General features: G+C 42.6%; 1 protein-coding gene across 1 annotated transcript in view; it reads left to right on the top strand.

Moving 5' to 3' along the window:
* LOC308485760 (uncharacterized protein) overlaps nt 1-17,222 on the top strand; it is a 233,316-nt gene that overhangs the window by 21,016 nt on the left and 195,078 nt on the right. Inside the window, exons 5-7 of the mRNA XM_081021807.1 lie at nt 7,870-7,938; nt 10,291-10,482; nt 14,211-14,281. Of these exons, the coding sequence (XP_080877933.1) occupies nt 14,240-14,281 (42 nt within the window). The 5' untranslated portion in view covers nt 7,870-7,938; nt 10,291-10,482; nt 14,211-14,239. The remainder of the gene's footprint in view (nt 1-7,869; nt 7,939-10,290; nt 10,483-14,210; nt 14,282-17,222) is intronic.

Here is a 17,222-nt window from a genome sequence, read left to right as displayed (position 1 = left end):
CTGCTATTTGTATGGAGCTACTACAATAGAAAGGCACCCACCCACCTACCTCAGAAAATAAGAATGTGGGGATCTTTCTGAGACCTCTGCGCAGACTTCTGACCCCACCTGGTTCTGTCCAGTTCAGCACATGTTACCTGCTCTGTTGCCCCTGAACAGTTTGTCCCCTTTGTCTTGAGTATTGACAAGCAAGGGAAACCATCTGAGGTGAACCAGGAGCTGGGGAACCACCAGACAACTAAACGGGACCAATGAACAAGTCACAGCCACAAGTCAAAGCAGGAGACAAGGTTGAGAAGGAGTACACGATTCATCTCCTGTCCAGTTCTAGCCAAATGGTCCTATATCGTATTAGTTTTCTGAAAAAAGGCAATGCCATAGTATATTGGGTTGATTTCCAACAGCTGTCAATGGCATGCAACATTGTTCCATTTGAACCTCTTATCCCCCATTGCAAGCAAATATCTGATGTATAGGGAAAGAGAAATGACTATATATGTTCCTGCTATTCGTGCTGCGCAAGCCTTTTACATCTCACGTCCCTGGTGATCTGTAATCACTTTACTGTGATTCTTCTGTGCTGTGACACCATAACAGAATATTAGATTATAGTGGCATAATGTCATACATAATAACATTAAAACATGGAAAGCCTGAAGCTTGACTCACTTTGATATTACATTCTCATTTTTAAAACCCAAATGCCATTTTTTATTCCAGAGGAGGCTGCTTCAGTGTTTAAAACATTTTGAGCGTTATGGTAAAAATGCAAATACTATTTTTAAAGCTGTGTTTTCTCAACAGAAAGCCATGCTTGTGCTACATGGCAGATAATGAACTTAATGGAAAGATAGGCAATTAATTATATTCCTTATTAGTTAATTTTGCTTGGCAAATTCAACAGAACTTGGTTATGCTCTATGAATCCAGGTAGACATGGAGACCATTCTATAAAATCAACATGATTCAATAGATCTAAGGAGATCTTAACCTCTCCCTTTGTTGCATGGCATGATACTTGCAACGACCCTATGAATTCAGCAAACCAAGTGATATGGCTTTGCTGGACTATGCTACACAATGGTGAATTAATTGTTGCAAATGCTTTTGGTATGTATAACCTTGCTATACTGTCTTCAAAAGCAGCTATCTGTTTGCTATTAAAGCTTCTTTATAGTAGGTCCACCATAATGTCATTTGACAGTTCCTCTTAGGGGGATGCCTCATTCAAAGTATGTTGCTGTGGGTTTGCAGAATAGATGATCTTCTGGATTCAGCCCCCCTGTCCCCCAGTCTGTCTTACCCTGATCTGTCTTGGAGCTGAACATTTTGCTTCCTGGACGCTTATATTCAAGTGTACACAAACACTAAGCCCTAGATAGTGCCCTATATAGTCTTTCGTTTTACACTCTGGAGGAGAGTGGTTTTGATCTATAATTACTGAACTGAATCTTTATTGCTCAGAGCCATAGGCCACCACAATTCAGCCCATCAATAATATAATATAGGATGCTTTTTCTGCTACATCTCAAACTCAAAGAACAAGCAACTTTTTGATTTTTAAATTTGTGCAGGACAGGTTACTGCACGATGAATGGATACTATCGTGGTGGGTTCTTTTTCCAGAAAAGACATTCCCTTATTTGGGATGCTAATGAAGCCTTTTCCTATAAGTTTGCAATTTCTGGGCAGATTCTATAGTGACATGAAGTTGTTGGAGCAGATGAAAAAAATGTACTGATTCTGCATATTGAAATTAGAATTTATGCTAGTCCTCATTTTGTTTTTTATGCTATGTCAGAATGTGCAAATAGCCCCTTCTCCTGAATGCTGAATTCATGGATGGGTAAGGGGGTGGCCACTAGGTGTGATCCCACTCTCTTTTACATATGAATGGCTTTTTATGTGAACACCTCTGTGCTGTTTTGGATGTGTGTGTGTGATGGAATTTGCAGGCTGCAATTCCAAGAGGTATACATTGCTTCTTGTAGACTTCCTGCCACAGAATTTATTTTCTCGTAAGTGCTTTGTCTTGGGCAGGCTTCCTCAACCTCGGCCCTCCAGCTGTTTTTGGCCTACAACTCCCATGATCCCTAGCTGGCAGGACCAGTGGTCAGGGATGATGGGAATTGTAGTCTTAAAACATCTGGAGGGCCGAGATTGAGGAAGCCTGGTCTTGGGTACTGGGGTAGACTTCATGCAGTATTGCTGTTTTGATACATGTCAGGGCACTTTAAATCATGGGATTTATGTGGGGTGACATAACATCTGGGCTAGGGAAAATTTGGAGGCTGAAATGCACCAATAATTTTGTGTCTTCCTTTGGATAAATACCCAGAGCTAAGTTCAGTGTTATAAATTGAGTTCTAGCCAGAACAACCTGGGACCCCAGTTTGGTTAGCTGTCCCCTTGGATATCTGGATATGTCCTAACACCTGAGATATGCTTGAACAGCAGCATCTATGTTAATGAACAGCATCAACAACAAGAATAGTAGCATAGTCAAAGCCATGACAGTAACCTGGGGTGCCAACTCTACTTTCTCTGAATGACTAGATGTGCCAATGACAAGCTTGCTCATTGCCTGTACTCACAGCTAACCCAAAGATGCAAACTGTTAGCGGGGGTCTCTCTTTCTCTTCCAAGAAACAAGCAAAATGTTCCACAATACTGAACCAGCAGGCGAAAGTGGCATTTTCAGCATCATCCTTCCCCCGCAAAAAAGTGTGCTGCAATTCAAAAACCAGCAAGTGGCAGGAGTCTTGGGTTTCAAAGCATGCACAAAATTCCTTGCAGAAAAGGTGGTCTAAAAGAGAATATTGCAGGAATCCATGATTAGGAAGCTACCTTATACTCAGTCCGACCATTGATCCACCCAGCTCGGTATTGACTGGCACCAGCTCACCAGGATTTCAGGCTCCAAGTCTCAGCCCTAACTGGATTGAACCTGGGACCTTCCGAATGCATGGCAGATGCTCCAACCACTAAGCTATGGCCCCACCCCTGCATGAAGCACAATTCTGTTAGTGTTCCACTGCTTCATTGAGGCTTTCTCCATAGTAAGCAGATGCAGCACATCCCATTTCACAGCCTGAGGCAAAACGGGAACATGCCATCTTGCCCTGCCGCTACCCCACTGCTGCCACCTCCTTTCCTTGGGTTGTGAAGCTGTGGCAGCGGGTACCAGTGAGATGTTGCCAAAATCCTGCGTGGTGCCTGCAACAGAGGCAGCAGGGAGGACAGGGCGTCTACAGGGCCACTGTCTTGGGGCTTCCGCTGCCCAAGTGGCAACTTCACCCTGCCTCATAGACAGGCTGGCCCTGCTAGTAAGTGTCTTTCGGCTGCTGTCTCAAGAGAAGTAATCCCCCCCCCCCAAGGATCTGGAACAAAAGCATTTATAAATCTCTTAATCTTGAACCCTTGATATACCCCAAAGTACTAACTCCCTATATTCAGTGTCGAGTGGCTTATGGATTGCAATCTATGATCTTGATAATTTTCTTTGTGGAGCAAGTTGGTGTTGACCACTTACCAGATTAAAGTTAACTAGATCAACTAGCTGAAATTGATATTTGTTGGGTATAACGATCTTGAGAGAAAGTACTTGGCGCAAATGATTCGGAAGTAGCAAATAGGCCTGTTGTGTCAGTATGAATTGCAATGTGAGATGAGATTTTGCAATTGCCTTTTTATCATCTCCCAATTTTTATATTGCAGAAGAGCTCTATATATCATGGGGAACATTGTGGGTCCATCCATTGTGGCTTGCAGCCCCAGGGTTTAATTTGAACTGACATTCACCAGAGTTCAGCTTTGGCCTTCAAAATGAAAGGACTTGCCTGTTCCTTTCTGTAGAGTCAGGATGGAGAGGAGAGCATTTCTCTGCAGTTATTTTACTTCAGGCTTCTTCCTCGAATTTGGCTTTTTCTCGAAGCTTGACAGGAAGAGGGAAGTATACTGCTGCCCACAGGGTCTTAGTTTCTTAATATTTCCATCACTGAATCTGCAAAGGTAGAAAGACATTGGGTTACTGTCCCTGCCAAATCTTATCTGTGAGTTATTTACAGTGCAATCCTATCCATGTCTACTCAGAAGGGAGCCCTGTTGAATATACTGGGTGCATATGGGATAGCAGCTCCAAGAGGCAGAAAGCCATATATTTGACGGTGAATATATTGAAATGTAGTACTCAACCCCAAAGCTGAGTGGAGGTAGGAGCAAATGAAAAAGCAGGTGCAGATCTCTATTAAAATGGAACAAAGCAACATAAGATTCAAGCAAATGAAAATATATTAACACGCTGGGTCCCCACAACGTTTTATTCACATTAGCACCCCTGTCCCACAGTCTCTTCCCTCTTCCCCGACATCCCCAGTGTGTGGCCTAGCAAAAGTTTGACATGTTTTCCCAGGTATTGTAGGTCATAGACATGCTAATCTTGGTGCATTCGGTGCACAAAAAAGCTTCAAATACATCATCTAAGCTCATAAAACCACTTCATCTGACTTCAGGTTGTTTGTGCAAATTACGGTAGTGCCCACCCCAAGAGGTGTCTGAATCCACCTGCCCCATGATCTGTTTTCAAACCTTGAGAAGCAAAAGGAGAGCAAAGAAATGGCTATTCTTGGCTTGCTAGGGCAGAGATCTTGGTTTCGTGAGTCACGAGACATTTTCCTAAAGTCACTGCTGCCACTGTTAACTGTTGATTAGCTAAAGACTGGTTCAGAAACCACAGCTTTGTTTAGTGTGACCTCACTGATATGGCATCTGGGCAATTATCTTGGAGATAATGAGCCCCTTCATCTAAAACTGAACAACAACATCTCACTCAGAATGTGTAAGATCAGAGCCAATCTGGCTCCCATCAGGGTGCCTGACATCCCCTTTGTGTTGCACCTTATTTCAAATCTAACCTTTCACATCCTGAATTAATTGAAAGTGTTTGAGATTAAAAATTAATGAATTCATTTATAGCAGCATGGTGAGTTTCGACAAGGGTGGGGCGGGAGGAGGAGGAGAATGGGGGTACAAAATATCAATGGAATAATCTCTTCGATTTAATATTCTAGGCTGGGGTGAGAGAGAGAGAGAGAAAAAGAAAATGTAATTCTTGTTCACATGTAGAATCTTACGTTTCTTTCACTTGTTCAGGAGCCTAATTAGCACAGAGCCTGATTCTTCTGCTAAACTGTGAAAAATAAATCACAATTGCCCATCAGCGATTCATTTCTGCAATTAGAGGCTGGTTCCAAATGTTGTTTTTCCATACAGGCCATGGGCTCTCCTTTTTATTTCTCATTCTGCCCTACCCCAGCAAGGTTACATAGGCTTCCCACTAGAGCAGTAGCCCTGGATTATATATATTTTTGTAAACCACTTTGAGGTGTTTTTTGTTTATTTTTTTACAATCAGATGTATAAATTTTATTAAATAAATAAATAAATAGCACTCATATAGGATGCTGCTGCATCGCTGCATATAGTGCATACCCCTCAACGATCCTGGGAAAAGTGGGACATCTCATTTTTTTTTCATGTGAGAGGACGGCAGCCATTTTGGGTGCTGCAATCTCACCCAGAACAAAACTGTTTTTTTGGGAGGCTGGGCCGATCTTATGCAGGTCACATGTTGATGCTGGATGAGCAGTATAAGCTTCTATGCCCATTATTCATTTATACATTAGCACACCATCTCTCCCCGAAGCTACCTGAGGTGGCATACTTATCATTAGCTCATTTTATTCCCGCAACAATCCCTTGAGGTAGATTAGGCCAAGACATTCTGACTGGTTCAAGGCTGACCATTGAGTTTTCATGTCTAAGTTCGGAAACAGGGGCCTTCACATCCAGTACTGTCCTAACTGCACTTCAATAGCCTACCACATTCACAGGGCAAACCAATGGCAAAACCCAACCCATCAATGTATAAATTGATACTGTTCATCCTTTAGAGGAAGTAAACTAGGGGAACTCTGTAACTCAATGGTGGCAAATACGTCGTGGATGCAGGCGGTCACTAGGTAGGACTGGGAAAGTGGTCCTGTCTAAAACCTTGGAAGACCATTGCTAGTGCAGGAAATAATGAGCTAGATAACACAATGGCAACTTCTTATGCTCTTAATTTAAAGCATCCTTTTCCTTTAGCGATGTCTGTGGTTCCAGGAAAATTACTCTTCATTATCTTGTGGTTGGTTGACTATGCGGATTTTCTTCCTTACATTACTGGGCTTTTATTTGTGTAATTAGTCCCAGTTTCAGAATGTGTGCTTATTAAGTGTGGCAAAGTTAGTAAGTTGCTAATGCTTTAGAACTGTTTAATGAAGCACTTGGAAGATTAGGATTTCACAGATGACTGAAAATATCCCCAGCAAAAAGGAAACTATTTTTTGTGTTCTACCCCGTTCCACTGGTTGTGGCGCAATACCCCATCCAGATGCTATCCAGTGAGAATGAGCTGGTCTAGAGAGGGAATAGACCTGTATTTCCATTTATTTGCACTCCTGTGCCTTAGCAATGAATGGAAAGCTTCCAAAGAGCTAACAAGAAAGAGTGTTAAGCAAAGAGCGGGCTGCTGATTTGGCTGGAGAAGGGATATATTTGCTTGCATTTGGCACGTTCTTCATGTTTAGAGGGCTTCGCAGTCATTTCCATGCTTGATTGACATAAGGAGAGGGAACACATATCTTCTAAATAGGCAAACTGAATGGATTCAAGACAACCTTAAACAGATTGGAGTACTGGGCCCAAACGAACAAAATGAATTTCTATGTAAATGGAAGGTTCTATACTTAGGCAGGAAAAGCCAGCTGTGCACATATAAGATGGGGGATACTTGGCTTACCAGTTGTACAGTCATACCTCTAGTTGCGTTGGGTTCATGTTGCAGATTTTTGGGTTGTGAATGCAGCAAACCCAGAAGTGTATACTTCCGGGTTTCGCCATGCACAGGAGCGTTCTGCACACTTTGCATGAGCGACTCTCTACTTACAGACTTTTTGGGGTGCAAACGGCACCCCAGAACAGATCGTGTCCATAAGTAGAGGTATCACTGTACATGTGAAAAGGATCTAGGTGTCTTAGTAGACCACAAGCTTAACATGAGTGAACAGTGTGATGCAGCAGCAAAAAAAGCTAATGCTGTTCTAGGCTGTATAGTATCCAGGTCAAGGGAAGTAATAGTACTACAGTATTCTGTCTTGGTCAGACTACACCTAGAATACTGTGTCAAGTTCTAGGCACCACAATTTAAGAAGGATATTGACAAGCTGGATTGTGTGCAGTGGAGGGCAACCAATATGATCAAGGTTCTGGAAACCAAGCCTTATGAGGAACGGTTGGCCCTAGAAAAGAGGATGGCCATCTTCAAATACCAAGGGCTGTCACATGGAAGATGGAGCAAGCTTGTTTTCTCCTGATATGGAGGGCACGACTCAAACCAATGGCTTCAAGTTAAAAGAAAGGAGATTCTGACTAAACACCAGGAAGAACTTTCTGACAGTAAGAGCTGTTTGACAGTGGAACAGACTCCTTTGGGAGGTGATGGACTTTCCTTCTTTGGAGGTTTTTAAGCAGAGGTTGGATAGCCACCTGTTATGGATGCTTTAGTTGAGATTCCTACATTGCAGGGGGTTGGACTATATTACCCTTGGGGTCCTTTCCAACTCTATACTATGATTCATTCCACATGGCACTTGTAGTTTGCTCTGAAAACTTTGGCATCTCTTCATATTCATAGGTCGCTGCCTAATTTTCTTTCATGTTAATTCAACTATAACTGGGTGTTCTTATTTTTTGAAAAGTATTTGAACTATATTGGTTTCACACTCCTCCTTTTTTCTCTCCCCCTCCCCCCATCTTTCTTTGGAACTAGCTAATCAAACACAAGTAATTAATTTGCATCACTTGCAACCTGGAGGTATTTCATTACCACATCGCAAAGGTGAGAAAATAAGAAAACATTAATATTCATAGGCTCATTGCATAAGGAACTCAGAAGGGATGGTTGTTGTTTTTTATTATTAAAGTAAATAACTTTTTCAGTCCCCCTGCAAGAATGTCTCTCCTGGGCTTGAGAATGTCAGGGATTTCAACTGTTTAAACTTCATGAATGCAGTAATCAGCAAAGCCTTCTCTTACTGTTTCATGTAATTTATATCAAGCAGGTAACTGAAACAGAGAAGGTATTTTAAACTTAAAAGTTAATGGCGTTACATCTGTTGCGGGGTCCACATTTCTGAGACTTTGCTGCATAGTTCTGATTCTGAATTCTATATGTAATGTGTAGGGAAGGATTAGAGCAGTGTGGGCACTTCCCCCGCCTAGGGCGCCGAGCTAAGAGGGTGCAAAATTGAGAAGACCCATAACGGAGAAGATTGATTTTGGGGGGTGCCAAATGTTGGCTTTGCTCAGGGTGTCATATTACCAGAGTTCATCTCCGGAAAGAGACGTCATAGGTCTGATTTAGTGGCAGCTGGTGTCCATTGGGACTGGTAGGGCAAAAGGCAAGGAGCCCAACAGAAGTTGGTGCCAGAGCCAATAATAGGCATAAACAACTAAGTCTAGTTCTGTCCCCATCCTCCTCCCTGCTTAGTTGTACAAGAACAACACTGAGACTAAGCAGGAGGGACCCAACAGGCACTGTCATGTCCTGCACTAGTTGCAAGTAAGTGAAGGTGAAGACAGGCTGAGGTTGGTGGGGCGGCAGCTCATTTGCCCTAATGGACCTAACAAAATCTGTGTACTGAGGGAGTTGCTGCTAGCCTTTGTTTCTTGGGCTCCTGTTGATCTGCTGTAGCTTGATGAGTTGCTCCCAGTTCCCTCTAGAAGTACCATCTCTTTATCCTTCAACCTGCATCCTTAGCACCTGATTTTTCCATCATGTATGTAATATGTTCGACAGCCTTTGAGGAAGGGATGTAGCTCAGGAGCAGAGCATGTGGGTTGCCTGCAGAAGGTCCCTGGTTCGATCCCTCCCCAGAAGGGCTGGGGAAGATCCTTGACTTGGAACCCCAGAGAGGGGGCTACCAGTCAGTGTAGGCAGTGGGGATCCAAATTGCTATCTGAAAAATACAAATATTCAGGAATCCTATTGACTTGCATTTGGAAACCGAAATGGCCATAACTTTTCTTGTTTGTTCACATTGGGACATGCTAGCTTCTGCATGGAGGATTAACCCTGCCAAACTGCATATAAGAAGTTGTTCCAAGGCCAAGGATTTATGTGCTAGCCATATATATATATATATATATATATATATATATATAATAGCCATATCATTTTTTTTTGTTTCGTTTTTTACATAGGTGCATGAAACTGGAGACTCTGTAGCACCCCAATAGGAGATTAGTTATGCTACATTGCAGACAGGTAGCACCAGAGGTTTTCACACGGTTTAAAATGTTTTAAAATTAACATGGACATAACTTTTTAGGTTTTTTTTTTTTATTGCACATGGGCATGAGCTTTGGAGACAATTTGTAGCTCCTTAAAGATAAAGGACCCCTGACAGTTAAGTCCAGTTGTGAACGACTCTGGGGTTGTGGCGCTCATCTCGCTTTACTGGCCGAGGGAGCCGACGTTTGTCCACAGACAGTTTTTCTGGGTCATGTGGCCAGCATGACTAAGACGCTTCTGGCAAAACCAGAGCAGCGCACGGAAACGCCATTTACCTTCCCGCTGGAGCGGTACTTGCACTTTACATGCTTTCGAACTGCTAGGTTGGCAGGAACTGGTCCTTATGAGGGGATTAATCCTAGCAAATTGCAGACAGATAGCTTCAGGGTTTTGCCACCCACCGGTCCTCCTGACAATTTTTTCTCGGTAGGTTTCTGTTGATTTGGCAGTGGCATAAAAAGCCCGACTAGTGGAAAGGTTTCCATGTCTGTCAGGCATCATGCCCATCAGTGAGCATTTGTGAGTGCAAGAGTTCCCTGTACTGAGATTCCATCATTCATCCCTCGGTGACAGTTGCCAATCATGTTATGGGTGTTAGATGTGGAGCAACTTCCATTTTCATCATCATCATTGCTGACTGACACCTGGTTAAGGTGTTCACAGCATGCTTTTTTGTAAGAATGTCTATAATTTATCCACGTGACATCTAAATTCTGATAAAAATGAAAGAGAATTCTTGTGTGGAAGAGGCTTGACTTACGGTTGCTGGAGAAACAAAATGTTGCCTCTCTTATCAGTGTTAAAGTGCACTTAAATCCTCAGCCATGCTATGACACCATTCTAGTTCAGAGTGACAGAGTACTGTATTTTCCCGATTCTCTTCCATTCTCATTACAGCCCTGCCTTTCCATCAAATCCATCAAGACAGGCGGCAGTTCTTATATCCCATTCTGCACCAACCAAGCTGGCCTTTGTCCCGAGAGTGAATTAACAAACAGAATTCAAACTTGAACCCGAGACAAAAGTGACAGGCTGTGGATTTGCTTCCTCTTCTTTTGCACTTTGATGCACATAGCAAGACTGAGAAAAGTATGTGTGAGTTTCAAAGTGAGGGCTGCTTGTTAAATGGGGGGGGGGGGGGGGAATGCAGATACTGCTGAATAAAACACCTCCAGATCGCAGGCTGGGAGGATGAAGCAATGTGTTTAACCTACACATTGCTGTTTTTATTTAGCACAGAGGAGATTTGGCACTCTTTTAATAGCAGCCTTAAAGGTTAATGCAGATGTGCAAGTAAAATGGGATGTTACAGACTATTTAACACCATCTCTTCTCAGTGAATATGTTAGCAGCAGTTTGGAACAATTGCCACCATGTTAGCAGTCCTCTTACTGTGAAGGAAAGGGAAAGAAAGTGATGTCTTGTGGGAAAACATTGCAGAAGAATAGGTTCTCTGAATCTAGAGGGTTTGGAAACAATGATGGCTGCGTAAAATCGAACGTGTAGATTATTTGCCATTGCAGGAAGGTCAAGGAAGTAACACTGGACCTATGGACTTAGGACAGCTGAGGAAGGCCATCATGAATTGCTTCCTCCATATACTCTGATACTCTTGTTGTTGCCATGCTTCGCAGGTTGAGAGGGTATTCAGTATTCCAGGCAACTCAGTGTGTGCTTGTATTTCTGTCTTGTTCCCTTTATTGGAAAGTCTATCTATATTTATTGATGCAGAGCCTTAGGGCCCCGCAAAGTGAACGAGGACAGGAATTCTGCATTAAGAAATGCAAATTCTTGGCATCTCATCACTTCTGCCTGGTTTTTATGAATATCGCTACAGACCCCCCAGGGTTGGAGGGTTGGGCATTCTGTTTCCTTCCCCTTTAGCCAAGTTAATCACAAGCAGTCGTGACATCTCCCTGCAGAAGTTCAAAGCTAAACATCAATCATTGTGGCTGCAGTTCAGAACCTTTGGTAGAACGAGCAAGAAATTGAGGTCTTGTGGAAATGTGGAGTGACAGACCTCTTGCAACTATAAGAAATGCTTGTTGGTGTGGTACACAGGGCATGCTTGCATCACTTTGCTCCTTCATTTGTGTGAGAGAACACTTACACTTCATTCCTTACAACTCGCCAACACTTTATAGAGGCCAGAAATTGTCATTTTCAAAATCAGCATGGCCCTAAATTGTGAAGCACACTTTGGCTGCAATACTATATTCTCTTACCTGGGATTAAGTTCTTTTGAGCTACTTACTTCTGAGGTGACATGTTGGATTGTTCTGTTAGAGGCCTGTAGTGGGCACTATGTAGGTATAATAATCCTGCCTGTCGTCAAGCTGGTACAGTTTCAATGTGGTAAGAGGGAGCCACCTCATGAGAAGAGAAGACTCCCTGGAAAAGACCCTGATGCTGGGAAAGATTGAGGGCACAAGGAGAAGGGGACGACAGAGGACGAGATGGTTGGATAGTGTTCTCGAAGCTACCAGCATGAGTTTGACCAAACTGCGGGAGGCAGTGGAAGACAGGAGTGCCTGGCGTGCTTTGGTCCATGGGGTCACGAAGAGTCGGACATGACTAAACGACTAAACAACAACAACAAGAGGGAGTTTATACAGACTTCCAATGTACTTCAATGCATAGAAAATAGCTCAGACCAGATATGTCTTTACTCCTTTGGTTATATAAATATGTATACACCGCTATTTATAAAAAAAATCAGAGTGGTTTACAACAATCATCCATAAAAGCATATAAAAAAGTTAAAAGCAGAAGTCAGCTAACTACTATGTAAAGATGTCTTCTTAATTGCCTCCATAAGGCTGGCAGAATAGAAGTTTTCAGCAGGTGTTTAAAAGTTGAAACAGAAGGCATCTGCTGAATCTCTGTTGGCAGAATATTGTACTGCACTGGGCCAATGACACTAAAGGCTCAACCACTTCTTGTCCAATGAATGTCGCCAGCTAATGAAAATTGATCTGCAGTATAAACTTGGTGAGTTTCTTTAGAGCAGGCTTCCTCTAACTCGGCCCTCCAGATGTTTTGAGACTACAATTCCCATCATCCCTGACCACTGGTCCTGCTAGCTTGGGATCATGGGAGTTGTAGGCCAAAAACATATGGAGGGCCGAGTTTGAGGAAGCCTGCTTTAGAGAATCACCTACACACTGGACACAAATTAGAGTCTTGTGTGGTTCTCTTTTTTTACAGCTGGATTTATGCTGAGGAACATCTCATTGGGCTAGGCCCCATAGAATATGTGGAAAAACCACCACCCTTTTTGTCATTTAGACAAGTTTCCTTTATAAGAATATAGGGCCGTTTTTTAAAAAAAACAAAAACAAAACAAAAACACCAAAGTTTTACTTTCCATTAAATCATATAGTATTTTGCATGCTAGTGCCTCCTGTTAAGGCAAGGTTTCCATTTACATGCTAATGAAGTGCTTTAAGAGGTGGCATGCCAAGTCATCAACAATACAAAAGGGAAGTTAATGGGTATGTCTGGAAGGCTAACAAGAGAGGTGTGCCTATAAGGGAAGGAGTGGGAGTGCAAAAGAGATTCCAAAAGACATCTGCATTTAAATAGGCCAGTTGGAAAGGGGCGCTATGCATTTTGTCAAAAGCTGTTTCGGGGGAGAAAGGAAGAAGTCGCATCCTAACCCTGATGTTGCTTAAGGAGATCTTGCCTTTGGTCCAGATGAAGTATCTTTAACCTTCTAGACTCAGGAGCCACTCCAATGGTCAACAAGGACCCACTTGTAGATTTTCACCATATACACCTGTCTTGTTTTCTGTTCTCTAGATCGCACACTAGATGAGGGTGTGCCTCACTTATGGTTTGTGCTGGTTGAAAACCGATGATATAGATTAGTGGTGGGAACTCTCTGTCCTTTGGGCAGGGCTGGTCCACCAGTGAGGAGGGATGAAGCAGCTGCCTTGGGTAGTGGAAGCCCTGTGCTCCCATGAAAGACTAGCCTGTCACACCATCTGTGGAGAAGTAGGGCTGGCATCGGCACTGATTTCTGGTGAGATCTTGCTGGAACCTGCTGCTCGCTACCATGCAACTTCGGCAACGGGCGAAAGCCTGGTGGCGGCAGCAGGGCGTCAGTTCCTGTTTTGCCTCAGGTGGTGAAATGGGATGCACCACCCCTGTCTGTGGGCCCAATTAGGCCTGCTAAGTCTCAGCAGTTGGCCTTGCAGGCTGTTTTGGGTGAAACTTTCCTGTTCCTGCTGTCATATAGCGTTAGACTGCGGTGGGGTAGGGATGGGAATTCAAGCTGCAATGCAAAGGAAGGCTCAGAAACACCATCTTGAATGTGTCGCCTATTCTACTTTTAAAAGCAAAATTCATCACTTTCAGAATGTGGTGCCTTTTTCTGCCGCCCTGCATGGCAACAGAAAAAAAGGAGCCAAATTCAATCAGGGGGTGCAAAGGAAGAATTGAGAGCATACTTTAATGTGCACTCTATTCTTCTTTTGCAAACGTGGTGTAAATTTCCAGACACCTGACTTCATAGGACAGTGGTCTGTGGAGAGTTGAGGAATTGAATTCTTCCAGATGCATTCAATCCCCTCTCCTTGGTATAGGCTCATTAAAACACACACACACACACACACACACACACACACACACATCCTTGTATTTGATAGCTTAACATTTTAGAGTAGGCTGTTTGAGAATCTGCTGTATGACTGTCTATTAAGATGAATGTGGGCTACAGAAGGTTTCAAATTAATTTTCTCAAAAGAGATGAATTTGTCTCTTCCTGCACTGTTCCCTTTAGTTTAGAAAGTAATTCTTGAAATGCCATCTTCTAGACTACGTTTGTCACACACCGCCAGCAAAAATGTCTGCAACAATAGTGACTGCTTCAACTCCAAGACTTGAGGTGAATTTGATAATAGGTTAGGGATAAATTGTTTTAGGTGCCAAGAACTATTGCAAATATCCTCTGTCATTTGTGCAAAAACTACTTTTCCCATAAACATAGTATAGCCCCCATCCCTCTTCCCCAAACCCTAGTCTGTAAAATTTAAATTGGGTGAATGGAGCTGGCGCATAGCATTGAAGTCACTGTGTATCTAGACTTTTAAGTAGGCTGTAGGATGATTCATGCTGGATTGACTACTGTAGAATAGCCCATGCAGTTATAAGATTTCCAGAAGCTGGAAAGGTCTTGTTCTTCTAGGGATCACCATACTTTTTGGGCCGTGGGGCACATTTGCAAACCAGAGAAACTGTTGTGAACACAACATAACACGGAGACCGCAATCTATTCTTTTGGCTGCTTATAGAATTCAAGTCTAATTTCAGCAGGGAGAAGGGCTAGGAAAGGACACTGTGGGTGTCTGGGAAGGTGCATGTGTGCCTGAAGCTGCCATGTCTGCAAACCCTGTTCTTTTAATAGCCTCCTGTTTTATAATACAGGGACTGAAAAGTTGTGGAGGATATATCTTGGGGGAGAAAATGAATGCACCTTTGAATATGGGAGGTATGTGTTCAGACCCATACCCTGGACAAACTAAAGGGGCTAAAGAATTAAAATAATGGAGAATTTATGGAGTTGTGATATCTTTAATTTTTTTTACAGTCTATGAAATCGCAATAGTCTGGAATAGGGTACAAAAACACCTCCCAGTACGTTTCCAAGCACAATTAAGTGTTGGTGCTGGACCTTTAAAGCCCTAAATGGCCTCGGTCCAGTATACCTGAAGGAGCGTCTCCACCCCCATCGTTCTACCCGGACACTGAGGTCCAGCGCCGAGGGACTTCTGGCAGTTGCCTCACTGTGAGAAGCCAAGTTACAGGGAACCAGGCAGAGGGCCTTCTCGGTAGTGGCGCCCTCCCTGTGGAACGCCCTCCCACCAGATGTCAAAGAGAAAAACAACTATCAGACTTTTAGAAGACATCTGAAGGCAGCCCTGTTTAGGGAAGCTTTTAATGTTTGATGGAGTACTGTATTTTAATATTTTGTTGGAAGCCACCCAGAGTGGCTGGGGAAGCCCAGCCAGATGGACAGGGTATAAATTATTATTATTATTATTATTATTATTATTATTATTATTATTCAAAAAGCATTTGAGAAAAAATTGTTTAGTGTCTAAGATTCTTGGGAGGGAATGTGACTCCTATAAGGTTTATAAAATAATAATGAATGGTTCTCATGTTGCCAGGTCAAAAATGAAAAGCAATGGCTTGTCATGGAACTGTCATGTTATAAATTTGTGAATAATATGGTTCCCTCATATATTTGATGCATGCTGCTGGACGCAGTTGAGATGGGGCAGCAGAGAACCTCTGGTGGTGGGGATGATCAGAGTTCTGCCATTGTAGAGGTGCACTACTATGGCATAAGTGTTTCAACCTGCATTTTAAACCAGAATAAAATAAAACCAGTTATAAAGAAAGTAATCAGTTGAACACATCTGCAATTTTGGAAATGATACATTGAATAGTCATATTAATTTGGATGAAGAAATGTGGGTCCCCCCCATTGTCATTTTCTGTGTAGTCTAAATGGTGTGTGTGTGTGTGTGTGTGTGTGTGAGAGAGAGAGAGAGAGAGAGAGAGAGAGAGAGAGAGAGAGATAAACTTGTCCATACGTGTGCCAGCATTGTTGACATGGCCAATCAGTGTGTGACAGTGGGGCACGAATCAAGGATATAAGCTTACTGCCTGGGAGCGCTGCCATCTAAGAGATTTCTTAATAAAGAAGAGAAGGAACTGGAATTCCAGGAAAGGAGAAAATGGAGAAGCTGCTTTGTGAACCAGGACTGCCACTAGGAAAATGCTAGATGTACAGACCATTATAAATTATTCAAACTCGATTGAGAGAGATGAAAAGGGAACCATTCTGTTGTTCAATATGGTGCAGAAAGCAGAAATGGAACAAAAGTACAGTGCAAAGAAGAAAATGTATTAAAATTATATATGTCCTGTTGTAGAATCTTGGGTGTACATCTGAAGCAGAATGTCGATTCTGTGGATCAGCTCCCTGCTACTTAACCAATTCCCGACCCACAAGAGAACCTCTCATCTTATTCCATGGCCGCTAGCTTACCCAGACTCCTTTGGTGAAGTACCTTTTCAGAAGCATTTTGGCAGTCCAAGTACACTATGTGCTTGTAAAATGCAAATTTTAAGATACTTAGGAATGACATTGCTCAACTGTGAAAGAAGCTTTGAATCTGAAGATAATGCAGATGAAAATATTGTAACAGAGACCCTAGGAAGCAAAAAAAAAAAAGTGAAATAAAATAGCATAGAATTATAATTCAAATTATTACTGACATTTCACATCCAAACAAATCCCCTCCTTAAGACAGAGTAACCATCATTTTCCTTCTTTTCTAGCTCACCCTCCTTCCTCTGTTTCTTGAAGCTGCCTTTGAATCTTTTTCTCATTTGCCTATCCTTTTCTGTATCACAGATTTCAATTCTGTCTTTGAGCCACTCTGTCTGCTAAAAAATAGTGCTAGTGAAATAGTGAATGGTCCCATTTAAAATGATGTCTTCTCATTTAGAGGCAATTATTATAGAGGTGAAATGAACTGCAGTTTCAAGCTGTTCATTTGGAGGCTCGGGAAAAGATTCGCCGCCGTTCAGGAGTCCTGCGTTGTATTCCACTATGCATGCAAACTGCCCCATTCAGTTCTGTGGATGGGAAGCTGTGTATTTTGCAGACTTATGTCCTCTAGTACACTCAATGGTCCTTGCAGACGGAGGAACTCAAACAGTGCCCTAGAGTATCCTCCCTGCAGCTGAGTCATGGCCTTGATGCCTATATAGTTTTCCCCCACAGAGCAGCTTTATCCTTATTTTTACAAGTA

This window comes from Podarcis pityusensis, assembly GCF_964106645.2.
Source record: "Podarcis pityusensis genome assembly, chromosome: 9".
In the NCBI taxonomy this organism is placed as follows: Eukaryota; Metazoa; Chordata; class Lepidosauria; order Squamata; family Lacertidae; genus Podarcis; species Podarcis pityusensis.
This window is presented reverse-complemented; position numbering and strand designations above follow the sequence as displayed.